Raw genomic sequence first — 15,469 nt, forward strand, 5'->3', positions numbered from 1 at the left:
AGCCAATTGTATCTCTTGCTTCCTGTGATTAAACAAACAAGCAAGTAAAAAAAACCCAATGCTATCAGGTTATAAATCTAAAGTAAAATCTCTGTTTTTTTAAGTTTTTTTGGCATAAAAATAAACAACATAATAATTATCACGGATTGTCTGTAACTTCGATGTACGAAACGTTTTTTCTAATGTTTATAGAAATTTGTTATCTATTTATATCTCAGCAATCACAGTGTGCATGATAAAATTAATGGTGGCAATGAGGAGGAGATAGTTGCGGGTGTCTTATCAATTGTATTTTGTATTCATTCTTCATATTTTCAGTGGGTACCTGCAGGGTGACCACTAATAAAATGAGAACAAAAGTAAGAATATTAAGGAGAATTAAGGAGACATTTTGACATTTTTAAGGATAAAGAATAAAAAACTAAGGATAATTAAGGAGAAAACCAATTTTATTTATCTTTAATGTTACATACTATGTTCTATGATAAAAAAATATACATTATACAAATATACATATAAATTATGTCCTGAAAGATAGAAAATATGAATTTCAGGTAACAGAGAAATATGTCTTATTTTACTGGTGATGAACAATCCATGAACACATTTCCAAAAACGTTACGATTAGAAAAAATAAGAATTAAGGAGAAATTAAGGAGAATAGCTAATACTTCCATTTTTTAAGTATATTTAAGTATTTTTAAGGAGATTTTCTTTTTCTAAGGTTATTTATGGAATTTAAGGAGGAGTGGTCACCATGACCTGTTGCTCAAAGGTAGCGAAGATAAGAAAATTATTATCTATACTTTAATTTTAACATTTTTCAATAATTTTAACAGGAATTAAGAATTAAGTCCTGGGCACTAGGTTGTGAAATATGTGTCAATTAAACCTTAAAATGATACCTGCTATATTGCTCTATTAGTAGAAGCAAATAATTTCAATGTGCTCAATGTGATTGCAAAGATATAAATAGATTAGAATTACATTCAACACAAAAGAAAAATGATCTCCAGAATTGTGTTTCAGAGAGAGCTCAACGTAGTTGAAGTAAAATTACGTAGATATAGGATCAGGCATGCAGTTATATTAATGTACGCATTTTATCCCGCTGGTACTATTTTCTTCATTGATTGTATAAACTTTAAATTTCACAATAAATGACAGAAAATATAAAACTTATCATATAACCCCCACTACATTATAACCCACACCAACAGTGGAAGTCGTAAAAATCAACTTATAACCCGCGGGTTATATACCGGAAAATATGGTATATTTATTTATGACTGTTTCAAAATCGTTTCAGGGTGTGCAAGAAATTAAAAATAGTGAACTGGTATTTTTCGTATTTTTAAAAACACTTTTATTTTAATTACCTGAATACAACAATTTTGCTTTTTGAATTTTTTTCATTGTATTGCCTACTGCAATATTAAACATGGATAAAAAAGGGAAACATTCAGCATTTTACTTTTAGGGCATGGAAGGGATTTTAAATGACATGAAACAATTCAAGACACGTTGGAGAAAAATGAAACTGTTTCTATTATATGTTTTAAAAAAATTTCATAACAAATATTTTATCAAAATCGTTTAAAAATTTGTATGGCAAGTTATGTTATGTTTTTAAAAAGATCAAAGACAACCACCAGCCCTCTAAATTAGCACAATCTTTGACAACAGAATTTTTCTGGCATTAAATTAACACAAAAAAACCCACCTGAAAATATTTATTTAATGAGTATTTTATTTCAAGTTAATTTTATATATATACGTAAATATCTTTCTGTCATAACAAAACTAAAGAGCCACGGTAAAAAAATGGTTTCCTTCAAATATTTATGAGTTTTAATAAAGAATTTAATCCCTCGGGTAAGGTTTAAAGAATATGTGTTCACCACCACCAGGTACGTGATCATATGTTTGTTAGGAAAGTATGATCTCCAGGATTTTAGAAACAACAATCTTACAATCGTTGGTTTTGAAAACTTTTTTTAAACTGACACGGTCGTCTTTTGGAGAAAAATAAAATAAAAGATACAAATCTTTGACAATAACAGAACCTTATTTTAAGTAATGATTTTTATGATCCATGGTTAGCTGCCACTCAACTTTTTGTAATTAAATTTAAAAAATATATACATTTGCTGTTTACAAAATATAATATAATGTATATTTTTGTGCTCTAAAAACCACTCAGGCATAATTTTGGTAAACAACATTCACCATGCCAAAAGCTGAATGCCTTCATGGATTCAGAGGGCTTTGAACCCTAACCTGACTATAAGGTATAGAAGGAGTAGTAATTTTGAGGATATAATAAATTATTTTGGGATAATTCTTAGGTTTGAAATAAAGGGTCAGCACAGATGAAAGGGAATAAGGAGAGGTGGATGTACAGCACCAGTTTTAATTTGAAAAAGGGTTTTGATAAACGGCTATAACGGGGAAGGCTATATGAAGCATTACATAAATGATCTCTAGAAAAAAGATTGAGTTGGTTGCACCTCTCTTGGCAAAAATGGTAGAGAATATTTGGGTAAGAAGTGTATTACTTAATAGTTCCAGGGACAAAATCCAGAGGTATACCATCAAAGAATTTGCAGGAGGTACTAGGGGCAGACTTGAAGTAGAAGTATAATTCAGTCTAGATCAGACAGAAGCTATTTAATATAACCTGTCCAATCCATGCTTAGCAGGGGGGATAAATAGACATTAATCTAAGAATGATGAATGATAATGCTGCAGTGATGTTCACACATTAGGAAAAAATAATTGATTTTTTTCTTTCATAGTCTTACATTGAAAATAAAATAGATCATCCAACAAGTATATAGTGTGCATGTATCTGTATCTGAACTGTGGGGAAAGCTTTGGCGAGCTTTAAATAAAAGATCTATATATTGAAATTTGTTGGTTCTAAGGTTTGCTAATTATGCTTATGCATATAGCTAGCTAGCTATTCAATATTACGCTTTATATATTTTGAACGTAATACTAGTGATTCTGATTTACACAGAGTGGTGCTGTTTCTCTCACCATCTATCAAACACACCACTAAAACTCCGCATGGCATTAGCTTTATCATATAAGAAAACTCCAACTGGTAGCATAAAAGCACAGCTTATATGCATTGATGCCATCCAACATGCATATTAACAGCAAAATAAAGACTAATCTAACCTGGGAAAAGCTCTGATTTTTAATTTACTGGGCTCTGATCCGTGTGCGGCCTCGATGGTACATAAACAACATGTAAAAAACCTATGAAAACTGTTTGCACATGTGACCAGCGATTAAGTAAGTAAAAACTGATCGCGTGGAGTACAAGAAGAACGTTCTTACAACTGCACGGGATCAGTATAAAACAATAATGGCAGATATAAAAACAAATTTTCTTAGAAGAGGCTGTTCTGCCCAATCTTAGGACACCGACCGATCTTAAGACACAGAATTGCCCAGTCTTAAGACTGGCCGGCCGGTCTTAAGACTGGGCAGGGCGTCATAAGATTGGGCGGGAAGCCAGGTTAGGCCAATCTTCGGACGGCTTCTCAGATTTGTGTTTCTGAACAGGATGGGGTGCGTATGCGCTATTCTTGGAACGCGGGAGCCCGTAACGAAACTTAAACACTATCCCTTACTGCAGCGGTTTTACCTGTGATTACTTTTTTTATTTATTCATTAAAAAATAGTTTAGGCAGAATTTAATTTAGGCAGAAGAACCATTATCTAATGGAAGTTGAATAAATGATAAATAAATAAAATAAATAAACACTATTTATTTTAACACATCAAATTTCGGGTTTAGAAGCGAAAAGCTAATTTGCCAGTACTGTCTAAAGATTGGGCAGGCCGATCTTTGGACACAGTGAAAAAACAGCACATAAAGACCTCGACCCAGATCTCCTTAGTTTTGACCAATATCACGCACTATCTCGAGTACTGAAATGATGGCGAATAGATGCTATCAATTATTTCCCATGCCAAAAAATAGTCCTGTCCTAAGACTGGGCAGGCCGATCTTTGGACACAGTAAAAAAAACAGGATAAAGACCTCAAACCAGATCTCCTTGGTTGACCAATATCACGCACTATCTCGAGTACTGAAATGACGGCGAATAGATGCTATCAATTATTTCTCATTCCAAAAAAATAGTCCTGTCCTAAGATTGGGCAGGCCGATCTTTGGACACAGTAAAAAAAACAGGATAAAGACCTCAAACCAGATCTCCTTGGTTGACCAATATCACGCACTATCTCGAGTACTGAAATGACGGCGAATAGATGCTATTAATTATTTCCCATGCCAAAAAATAGTCCTGTCCTAAGATTGGGCAGGCCGATCTTTGGACACAGTAAAAAAAACAGGATAAAGACCTCAAACCAGATCTCTTTGGTTGACCAATATCACGCACTATCTCGAGTACTGAAATGACGGCGAATAGATGCTATTAATTATTTCCCATGCCAAAAAATAGTCCTGTCCTAAGATTGGGCAGGCCGATCTTTGGACACAGTAAAAAAAACAGGATAAAGACCTCAAACCAGATCTCTTTGGTTGACCAATATCACGCACTATCTCGAGTACTGAAATGACGGCGAATAGATGCTATCAATTATTTCCCATTCCAAAAAAATAGTCCTGTCCTAAGATTGGGCAGGCCGATCTTTGGACACAGTAAAAAAACAGGATAAAGACCTCAAACCAGATCTCCTTGGTTGACCAATATAACGCACTATCTCGAGTACTGAAATGACGGCGAATAGATTCTATCAATTATTTCCCATGCCAAAAAAATAGTCCTGTCCTAAGATTGGGCAGGCCAATCTTTGGACACAGTAAAAAAACAGCACATGAAGACATTTACACAAGCACAAAATTGATCGCGAATAAATGAAAATCTTTAATCAACCTGCTGCCACCAATTACGCACAAACTTAGAGCCCAGGTTCGCATAAAAATTCTTTAAAAAAATGTAAGGGGGTTGAGAACAAAAGGCAAGGACGAGGTACGACCAAACTTTCTAATTACCTGTTAGTTTATGATAGATAAAGTCGTACTTAGACCTCCTGCTTATTTCTTATACAATATAAAATACAGTTAAAAACGAAGTTGATACAAAGAAACAAATAAATCCCTTTTTGCAAGTGTTTAGGCAACAGATACAACTAAACTGCGATTAAACACACATGATGTCTTCGTTAAACAGTGAAGAGAAATTTGAAAATTATTTAAAAAAATATCAACTAGCTGACGGTAAACGGATTAAAAGTTCCGTCATGACACGGGAAGTTGGGGAAAAAATTGTGGAAGTTTTAAAATCTGGCGGGGAGAATGTTGATAGAAAGTTTAAATTTTTTGTCAAAAAAAATAGGTTTCAGATATTTCAATACGAAGCACTTGGATTAAGAGATATCTTAATAGCTCCATGCAAGAATGCGGTAAGTTTTTTACTGTTGTCTTTTTTAATTTTCACTGTTAATTTTAAATTTTCTTATTTTATCTTAGGTTATAGATGGTGTATCGAAAGGTATACCTGATGGTTTCGCTCGTGTAGCGTACGTTGAAGACTTTCACAAGATTATAGAGGAAATACATTGCAAAACATTAATACACTCAGGTGTAAAAAAAACACAGGCAAAGGTATGTATTTGTTTAAATAATTTTTTTAACAAAAGCTTAAAATATTTGTGACATTGATGACACTTTTTTAGATATCTTCTTTATATTGGGGAATACCAAGATGCGTCGTCGAAGAATTTATTCGCCTATGTGCTACATGTCACTTAAAACAACATCAAATTACATCTCCTCCTTTACAACCAATTATATCAAATGGTTTTATGAAGCGTTTACAGGTAATAGAAAGTGTAGATTAATTCATTCACGAGTGTTCATAAGAAACACTTTTTTCGTTCAGCCTCAATGTTTCTTAACTTTACAAAGTTTTTATCCTTTCAGGTTGATCTCATTGACATGATGCATTTGCCTGATGGTGATTACAAATATATTTTACATGCCATCGACCACTGGAGCAGATTTAATTTTGTTGCACCTCTAAAAAGCAAAGAAGCAATTAACATTCGTGTGGAATTGGAAAAGATTTTCTGCTACTTTGGTCCGCCCAGTATCTTTCACTCTGACAATGGACGTGAGTTTGTGAACAAATGCCTACATGAAATGCTAGAGTCATGGCCATCAGAAGTGCAAATAATACAAGGGAGACCACGACATCCTCAAAGTCAGGGCATGGTGGAACAAGCCCACATCAACGTGGAGACTAAAATAGCAGCCAAAATAACAGAATTATCTGAAAATGAATCTGCAGAATGGAGCAAGTGGCTGCCACATATTTGTTGTAGGCAACTTGACTTTCAGTTGTATAATTATAAAAATATAACTTGCATGAAAACCTACCATGTATACTGTGTATTTCTTATAATAGATGCCATCAATACTCAGAACCACAGTGCTACTGGTATATCACCGTATGAATTGGTCTTTGGTCAGCGCCCTCCTTCTGCAATCATCCCAACCACAGGAAAATCTTCTATTATACATGATCCAAACTTGGATAACAACGAGGACATAGATTTCCATTCACTGCCAACAGATGAACAGCAAAAGCACATGGTAGCTAAAGGGGGAAATACAGGTATCAATTACAGGACAAATACAAGTGGTTAATTTTTACATTCAAAAACAAAAATATCTTCATATACTTTTTTTATTTATTTAGATGATGCAGATCTGCCTAACACAAAAACTGATAACGCTGAACTTTCTGCAGCTGTGGAATTAGAAGAGGAAAATGTTAACCAAGTTGCTACTGACAATGAAGAAGATGATTTTGTTAGTAAGTTTGAAACTTACTAACTTTGACTTTAATACTTTCAGTTTAAATTTTAGTAACTGATATTACTAATATCAACTAACTGTATTTTTTATGCTTTTAGCAACAATGAACCGTCATAAGAAAGTGCGTCAACCTGCATCGAAAAACATTAAATGCGCTCAAAATATCATGAAAGTCAGGTTTGAGAAAAAACACAAATCTAGGAAAGCATACTTTGTTGTTGGAGATAACGTTTCTGTCCGCATTCCACCAAAGGATAGGACAAGCACAGACCTACTTCGTTTGCCATGCGTGGTTATTGAAGTGACAGGTGAAAAAATGAAATACTATAAACTTTTATCTGAGTTTGGGGTGCTGAATTGTACTTACAGAGCTGGTGACTTGGAAAAGTATGAAGGTCACTTTGACATAAATGTGGAAGAAGCAGAAAATAAGTGTATTTCTCTGCGAAGTGCAAGCATTATGACAAACAGTAGAAACATCACAAAGACAGCCTCAAGGTAAAAAAGTTATGTTTTCACAACACAAACCACAACTTTTTTTAGACAACAAAAAAAATATTATATAATATATATATATATATATATATTTGTACTTAAGTTTCATGCTGTTTACACGACAATCCTCAGCAAAACAAGTATAAAACAAGTTGCTAAAAGACAATAAATATTTTTAGGTGCATGTGCCACACGTCTTGCCTCATTGGAAAATGTAGGTGTCTTAAAAGAAAAAGAACATGCTCTTCAAAATGCCACCCTGAACAAAGTTGCAATAACATGGAAACAAAAATAAAGAAGATAAGGCAAGTTGAAGGTATGTCTTTTACTACTACCAAATTATACTTAGATGTATGTCTTTTTTAGTAATAATATTTGTAACAACTTTTAGCACCCGGAAATGATGCTTTACTTGCACCTTCGTTTGGTGGTAATGTTGAAATTGATGGGACATTCACAACATTACAAAACACATGTCCTGTTGACACATGGCTAGCATTATTGAAAGTGGTACTATGCTGTTCGTCTAGCATGAAAGAACAAACACAAAAGGCCTGTGGAGAAAAAACAAAAAGGCTATTTGATTTCATTGATCAAAACAAGTATTTAGAAGCCAAACTTCAAGTAGCCAATGACCAAAATGTGAAGTTACCTAACTATAAATTATAAAAATCAGAAATGTATACAACTATATTTAATATATGTTTTTAGTATATGAAGACACAACACCCCTAGTACAAGACAAACCAGTGGATATTGTTGAAAGTGAAGCAAATACAGGTAAAACATTGTAAACAAAATTGCCTATTCAGTGGCATGGTATAGCAATATCTGCATTAATGTATATGTATTTCTATTCATTTGTAGGTACACTACAAGCTTACCGTGACATGGATGAACATAACAAGCGTAAAATGCTGTTATCTTGGTTTGTTGGATCCGAGAATGCCTCCCTTATTGTTAGCGAAAGTGAAGAACCAGATACTACAATGCTTCCTAAATCTGCAAGAAACCTTCCCGACTCTATTCGCGACTCAATCATAGCAACTAATATTTTAAAAAAAATTGCGAAACCAGAATTTATTTTGCACATTGATAACTTAGTAGCACAAAAGCAGAGAAGTAAACAATGGAAATGTGGGATATGCCAAAAAAATATTGGGAATGAACGATGCATTGCATGTGACAGATGCTTAATGTGGAATCATTTTCGTTGTACGAAACTAAAAAAAAAGCCACACAGCAACTGGTTTTGCACAATATGCATAGAAGACGTGGGTAAGTTAACGTAACACATTTTTTAAAAATATATACTCAATCCATGTTTTACTGGTTTTAAAATTTGGTACAAATTATTTTAAATTATATTATCCATTGCAGCTGATCTTGGATTGAGTTAAGTGATTATCTCATGTTATGTAATTATAGCTCCTTCAGACAATTCAGATGACGAGAATCCTAAGACAGAAGAATGGAACAGGGTGCTTGGGAATCTGAACAAGAATGGCATTTTAAAAACAATTTTAAGAAAATCGCTAAATCGCCGATTAAATCCACTGCTTGCACAGAAATCTGGCGGAGCGTATCAGGTGGCTGCTAACATGGAGAAGCTGAAAACAGACGACCCAGAATTGGCTAAGGAATTGGATAATTTCCTCAAAAGTTCATACAGCTCAGAATGGTCTGAATTCTGCCACAAATTCATAAAAACAAACTTTCCAGACACATTACCATTTGGGAAAAAATATTGTGATACACTATTATACATAGTTGTTAAACTTTTTTCATTGCTATGAACAATGAGCTAGATATCTAAACTAGACAGATTATTTTGACAAGTCTTGCATCCTTTGTTTTCTTCTCTTTTTGTTCTTTTAGCTATTACATCTTTGTTACTTTCTGGCAAAAGTCCTATAATAAATTCAATGAGTGTTTGTTTGCCCCCAAATGTGATGTCATTATCTAGCCCTTATAACTTGTAGTAGCTAATTTTAAAAAAAGATTATAAAGTTGTTCTTTCTGAAGAAAAGGTTTATTATCAAGGTTCTTTATCCATTTGACTACCCCAATCCCCCAGCTAGCCAAGCTGCATATCTTTAATTTCTTTTGTACTGAGATAAAGTTTCATACCAAACGTACCTGATATAATATGTCAGCTTTTTAAATTAGGAAGAAAATTCAACAGTTTATGGTATTGTAGAACTTATATAGTCTAAAATTTTACTTGTTCAATGGCCTTCTCCACGCGTTCTAAGATTGGGCATGTGCGTCAGAAGATTGGATGGGCCCGTCTTAAGACCGGCCGCCAATTTGTCACTGTCCGAAGATTGGCCAGGCCAGTCTTAAGACAGGGCGCGTTCCAAGATTGGGCAGAACAAGGCTATGAAGTTTCCACCCGAACCCAAAGCACGTTTAAAGAAGAGTATATAGAGCGTTTGCTAGACTATTCTTATCAACCATCATAGATAAAGTGTGTTATTTTTTAAGTGCACAGACCTCTCTTTAGTACTTTTTAAATTATGATCAAGGCTAGGATAGATAGATAGGTGTGCATATTTTACATGGTTAGCCTCACAACACAGATATCGAGGGATATACCCTGTATATTATTTTCAGGAGGGTCCATGGCTTACATGGGAGTCCTAGACAATTTAATGTTCATCTTGAGAGACTCAGACCTAATAACCTTTAAGTCAAGTTCCTACGCATATGGCTCTCCATCGTTTTACAATATCAGAAGAAAGGAGGTAAAAATGTTTTTATAAGAGTTTGTTAGAGACGAAAACGATTTACATAGCTACAGTCATAAGGAAGAGAATATTCGTCTCACAAGAATTCACTGGTGGTGCAGTAATTTCATGCTGGTCATCTTTTAGTAATTAGAATAATTTTACGTGACCGACATCGATAGTGTTCTACAGGTCCGACCTCGTCCCCAGCCCAAAATTTCTGACTTAAACAACAGGAAAAAAACTATAATTTAAACGAGGGGCGTCTGATGAAGTTTTCTTTGGGGACACCTTTTCCAAAATCTCTTTGTTTATGTTTATTAACGTGTCCAACCAACCATCAGTTTGAGTACTAGCCTCTTTTGTTTAGTGAGCTTCAATAAATCCCTCTGGGACCATGCAGGTGGAGAATAGTCTGGAACAGATTGGAATGAGTTATTGTACCGTGAGGTCAATGAATCCAACAAAATTTCAGGAATAGCTTTATTCTATTTTAAAAATTTTGTCTAGAAATTTGAAAAATTGGTGCGTCCTAAATCAAGAAAAATGTGTGCTTGTATGCATGGATGATAAAGCTAAGGTGCCAGTGGGAGAACCTGGCGTACCCGAAGCTGACACTACCCTTAATAGAAGGGCAATAACAAAAACGAATGTCACATTTGAAGCAGCCGATCACAATTACCACATGGCAAACTTAACACCATCCATAAATTTTATAGTAGACATTCCACCAGATGTAGCAGATTTCGGTCTGGTTTTTGTGGTCATCAAAGACTCTGTATTTTAACTATCTAATCCCATAAGACACGTAGTTGAAATTTTTTCAGTCCTGCGATTTCATCTTACTGAGTTCCCTCCCCCCCCTCTCTTTGCTTGTTTTCTGATGGTGGAGGTGACCATAACGTCACTTTCCTCTTTGTGCAGTGCGTGCTCTTGGCTTTGCTTAAGATCAGAAAATTTGATGTACTTAACGTTGGGAGATGTGCGCCTAATCAGTCCTACATCAATCCTGCAGAAAGATGCATGTCCATTCTTAATATTGGACTGTAGGGTTTGTCCCTCGAAAGAGATTATACTGGACCATTTGAAGATGCACTTAAAGGTTGTAAAAGTATGAAAGATATTTGAAGCAAGTCAATTCAACATCAAGGACTCCAGTCAGCTTTTCAGTCCTCCCTTAAAGCACCTATAAAATTAGTAAAGAAAAGCTTTGAACTTTTAGAGCTTAGGTAAATCCGTAAAAATATTCCAACCTTGCCAAGAGCAGAAGGAAATTATAGATTGTTTACACACTGTGGAACCATTATTTACTGATGAAGAATCGATTCCTCACTCTCGTGTCAAACTGAAAAACTTTCCATCTTTACAAAGATTTTTTCAAATTCACATGATTGACGGACTCTATTTGCTACAATTCCGAAAGTGTAATAGCATCGATTGCTGTCAGAAAGTAAATGGAAATCTTTCACCACCTGTTCCTGCTCCTGTTAAGTCACCGGACGAGAGCACTACATTCCATTTGATTTGGCTTATGGTAAATTCGACACCACTGAGAAAGATTGCCCCTCCCTGCAAAAGAGTGGTGTTAAAAAAGAAAAAAGTGACGCTGGACACCAATATTTAGCGAGGCGAGTTGTTTCAGTTCTCAGGTGCCAGCAAAGCAATTAAAAAAATAGACGACACCATCTATTCCTGCAGTATGGCACTTTCGACTGGTACGTTATATACTGGAAGGTTTATAAGATGCTCCTCTCCTGTTGAAAGTGCCTATTTCAAAACAAGATCCCAAAACAGTTATGTGTGTGTTCACTGCGGTTCAGATGACCCTGACCTTCAATCCATGAAGTCGTTGTTGAGAAGGCACAAAACAGTTTATCTTGTCTGCAAAACTTGCCAAGATGAAGGAAAAACTGAGGTATGTGGTAAATCTAAAATGTGTTATATTTAAGTTTTCTTATTGAAAAGTGTATGCGTTATTAGTGTGTATGATTTAATGAAGATTTAATGAATGTTATTATTGATTACCTTCAAGGTATGTGGTCCCCAAAAGCCAAAGTTCCAGGTAGCTGTTGACCCTATAAGCAAACGGTTTTAGAAAGAACTTTCATCAAAAGAAAGCTAACAACCCAAGAAGATACACCAGCAAAACGACATCTGACTGTTATAGAAATCAGAGATGATGACTCCAGTGTGAATGCAAATAACGTGAATTTCAACGTCGAGTATTCCATGACGAATAAAGTTGTGGATTGTAGTAATACTACTACTAATAATAATGCAAAAAAGCCACATTCCTCCGAAACCACGTCAGGACATTGGAAAAAATGCTACACGTTTTGAAAGATGGTTTAATATTTGTAATGATGAAGATCCTCCTGGCAGAAACAAGTTAGTGAGTTGGGTCTACTGTGACATTGGAACAATGTATAAGGCGAGAAAGTTGGCTTTGTAACGATCACAAATAATTTGTTATTGAACTGTTGTATTTAACTATTATTAAACGTATATAACGACATAATATAGCAGTCGCCTCATTGCGTATTTATTCTCTCTCTCAAATAGTTGGGTTGAAATACATATTAGACCATCAATGCCAACAAATTGCCAATGGTTTCTTAGGTAGGGGACAATCTACCTTAATGAAATTAATTTTCGCGAGATATTTTTCAAACAAACAAACAAATTTTGCGAGAACTAATTTTTTCAAAATGGACAAAAACTCACAAAAATTAATCCTGTAAAAATTATTTCCTTTAAAGGGTATTCCTGTAGCTACTGACAGCTTACAGGGCGGCAAAAAGGGTCTGCAAACAATGTCGGGTGGCGCTATACTGTTTTTTTGGCCCTGGGAACGAATTTATTTGCTCCGATCTGAAAATCCCTGGAAAAAATACGCCCAACCAACCAACCGACTCATTTTCGCAGGGTCTTCATGACGCGAACACAACATATTTTTGATGGCGGCCTTTTCACGAAAAAACCTGTTTTCTCCTTATAAATGTGTGATGTTTACCTCCTCAGATCGCAAAATAAATTGCGATGAAGTGTTAGGTTTCCCAAATTGTCGTAAAGTCTGTCCTTATAACCTCCTGCCAAGTCTTTCTTGGTCTGCTTCTGGGCTTTGCCCCAGGAACTATCAAGTCTCGAGGTTATAAGGACAGACTTGATAGAGAGGAAGTTGAGTTTAGATCTAACACAGTCTAGATCAGATTGGAAGAGAGTCATTAATATACCCCGTCCAACCCATGCTAGCATGGAAAACGGACGTTAAGTCGAGAATGATGATGATGATGACACTTTCTTACCCAATTATCCCCGTCCATTCTTTCCAAGTGCCCCAGCCAATTCAATCTTTTTATCTGGATAACATCTTTAATTCTACGGATACTTAGCCTGCTTCTTAGCTCACCTGAGCTCTTTCTGTCGCTCAGACTGGCGTTACACATCCACCTAACCATTCTCATATCATTCCTTTCTAAACGGTCAAGATCTTCCTGCTCACCCCCATGTCTCACTACCGTACAACATAACACTTCTTACATAGGCTTGGCCACATAAAAAGGAAACTTTCAAAGGAAATATCATCATTTAGTGACTTAGTGACTTAATTAATATGTATTTATCAAGCAAATTATTTGATATAATTTGCTTGATAAATAAATGCTTGATAAATATAAGGACTTCTTAAGAAAATCCTTGGTAACGTTTGGTACCGTTGCAGTGGGACTATGAACGGAACATCCCATCAAATTATCCTTTTTATTATTTTGCCAAATGAGACAATGTAACAAAGAATGGGGAGTATTATAAAGAAATTGTGAAATTGTGTTCAGTTACAACTTTTGTTATTGTCTTGAAAAAACCTCGGACTGACAGACATAGCGAGGGACAGAGTGTTGAAAATTATGTCCAAACCATGAATTATATAATGTGGTGACTCAGATAAAAAGATATTTGTCACAGAAAAATATTCTTCATAGAAATTCTACTTTTCTGTTCCCTTGAGGAAAAAGTTATAAACCTATGAAAAGTTGTTTGCTACTGACCACCAATTGATTATTCCAGTAATATCAAATATCAGGAAACTCTTTTCTTCTTTGATGTTTTGAATGAATGGTTTAACTCACTCACTTAATAAACAAACAATATCAATTCTCAGGTTGTTGAGGGTGTTACGTGACCATACTGGCATTGTACTCATTGCAGAGAGTAGATAGATATCCAAATTTTGGCTACCTTCACAAATATTGATGGATATACCCTGTCTATTATTTCCAGGAGGGGCCATGGTATTTAATGCTCATTTTGAGCTACACAGGCCCAATTAAGGTCTGTGTTCTACCAGACAACTCCTTGCAACATCCAACAGCCCCACACATTGTGTCATCTCCTCAATTTCCCTTCCATGGCTTGTGTTAACTCGGGGCTATGGTAACATTCACACACCCACAATTAATCGCTGACAAGGGGGGAATCGAACCACTGTCTCCTGCACAAAGTACGAGAATTATAACCACTAAGCTACAGTGCCACTGTACATGATTCAAATTTGTGGTTTGCTGTTTATTAATTCAAGGCTTTTTCTGTGTAACTAAATTCATGCTTTACATTGACTGAAAGTTAACCAACCTTTTAGGCCATACATTATTTTGGGCACAGATTATTGTGACATTAATTATTGTAGTATTTCCCTAAAACACTAATGTTTGCAAAATGCAAGGCTTGATTGCTTTAACTACAGTGATGTGTCACAAAATCCTAAAGTATAGTGAGTTTTTATAAAACGTTAAAAATAATTTTGAATTTTTTTTTTTTGCTTTGTTAGGTGAAGACTTTAAAGAACTCGGATGATTATATATCACAAAATAGTAACTATATACATACTAAAAAATGTTAAAACGAGTTGTGAAATGGTTTAAAAAAGAATCACAAACTAAAAGAGAACGACAAGAAATTATAAAGCAATGGTTTTCTGATTCAGGAATTGAATGGTCTGATATTGAAAACTTGTTATTTTGGAATGATCCTAGAATATCTCTGGCTGCTTACATAATTTTTACATTGTGTTTCTGGTGAGTGCATTTAGAGTTGAATTCTCTGATAATTCTATTATTCTATTATTCCATTATTATTACTGTTAAGGGAAGTTCATGCAAACTTTATCAATGCATAGATAGTACAAAAGTGAATTGATTAACATAATTTTTTTGCCAAAATGACACTCATTTACTCATTCCAGGCCTCTTAATTTTTTGCTGACAACCCAATAACTTGGGATCTGCAATTTGGTTTGCAATAAAATTTTGTGGGTAAGCTTGTATAAGCCATATATATTACTTACAAAATTTGAAAAGAGCTTTTTAAAAATTTTAAAAGGATTGTT

The 15,469-nt window shown here is 34.8% G+C and overlaps 4 protein-coding genes and 1 long non-coding RNA gene across 5 annotated transcripts in view; 4 read left to right on the plus strand and 1 right to left on the minus strand.

The window, feature by feature from the left end:
- LOC130622086 (reticulophagy regulator 3-like) overlaps window positions 1-15,469 on the plus strand; it is a 29,209-nt gene that overhangs the window by 9,164 nt on the left and 4,576 nt on the right. Inside the window, exon 2 of the mRNA XM_057437490.1 lies at window positions 14,912-15,158. Within this exon, the coding sequence (XP_057293473.1) occupies window positions 14,977-15,158 (182 nt within the window). The 5' untranslated portion in view covers window positions 14,912-14,976. The remainder of the gene's footprint in view (window positions 1-14,911; window positions 15,159-15,469) is intronic.
- Window positions 3,256-5,883, plus strand: LOC130622090 (uncharacterized). The gene is made up of 3 exons (XM_057437493.1): window positions 3,256-5,445; window positions 5,513-5,647; window positions 5,719-5,883. Exons 1-3 carry the CDS (start codon window positions 5,194-5,196, stop codon window positions 5,881-5,883), a joined length of 552 nt encoding a protein of 183 aa, XP_057293476.1. The 5' UTR covers window positions 3,256-5,193.
- LOC130622093 (uncharacterized) lies at window positions 5,628-9,655 on the minus strand. The gene is made up of 3 exons (XR_008980996.1): window positions 9,497-9,655; window positions 6,422-6,641; window positions 5,628-6,061 (listed from the first exon to the last, which is right to left on the minus strand). It is a non-coding gene; the product is annotated as an uncharacterized LOC130622093 (long non-coding RNA).
- Window positions 5,930-8,364, plus strand: LOC130622082 (uncharacterized). The gene is made up of 6 exons (XM_057437480.1): window positions 5,930-6,659; window positions 6,744-6,860; window positions 6,961-7,360; window positions 7,537-7,673; window positions 7,749-8,137; window positions 8,225-8,364. Exons 1-5 carry the CDS (start codon window positions 5,930-5,932, stop codon window positions 8,024-8,026), a joined length of 1,662 nt encoding a protein of 553 aa, XP_057293463.1. The 3' UTR covers window positions 8,027-8,137; window positions 8,225-8,364.
- On the plus strand, window positions 8,197-9,529 carry LOC130622089 (uncharacterized). Its single transcript, XM_057437492.1, has 2 exons — window positions 8,197-8,635; window positions 8,786-9,529. The coding sequence occupies exons 1-2, from the start codon at window positions 8,197-8,199 to the stop codon at window positions 9,151-9,153; spliced, it is 807 nt and encodes a 268-aa protein (XP_057293475.1). The 3' UTR covers window positions 9,154-9,529.

Source organism: Hydractinia symbiolongicarpus, chromosome 12, assembly GCF_029227915.1.
Source record: "Hydractinia symbiolongicarpus strain clone_291-10 chromosome 12, HSymV2.1, whole genome shotgun sequence".
Lineage (NCBI taxonomy): Eukaryota > Metazoa > Cnidaria > Hydrozoa > Anthoathecata > Hydractiniidae > Hydractinia > Hydractinia symbiolongicarpus.

Excerpts from the sequence above, each read along its gene's own strand:
- LOC130622090 (XM_057437493.1), top strand. The coding sequence starts at position 5,194 with ATGATGTCTTCGTTAAACAGTGAAGAGAAATTTGAAAATTATTTAAAA. Across the intron at positions 5,446-5,512 it reads TAGCTCCATGCAAGAATGCG|GTTATAGATGGTGTATCGAA; the intron begins GTAAGTTTTTTA and ends ATTTTATCTTAG. Across the intron at positions 5,648-5,718 it reads TAAAAAAAACACAGGCAAAG|ATATCTTCTTTATATTGGGG; the intron begins GTATGTATTTGT and ends ACACTTTTTTAG.
- LOC130622082 (XM_057437480.1), top strand. The coding sequence starts at position 5,930 with ATGTTTCTTAACTTTACAAAGTTTTTATCCTTTCAGGTTGATCTCATT. Across the intron at positions 6,660-6,743 it reads AGCTAAAGGGGGAAATACAG|ATGATGCAGATCTGCCTAAC; the intron begins GTATCAATTACA and ends TTATTTATTTAG. Across the intron at positions 7,674-7,748 it reads GAAGATAAGGCAAGTTGAAG|CACCCGGAAATGATGCTTTA; the intron begins GTATGTCTTTTA and ends AACAACTTTTAG.
- LOC130622089 (XM_057437492.1), top strand. The coding sequence starts at position 8,197 with ATGTATATGTATTTCTATTCATTTGTAGGTACACTACAAGCTTACCGT. Across the intron at positions 8,636-8,785 it reads AATATGCATAGAAGACGTGG|CTCCTTCAGACAATTCAGAT; the intron begins GTAAGTTAACGT and ends ATGTAATTATAG.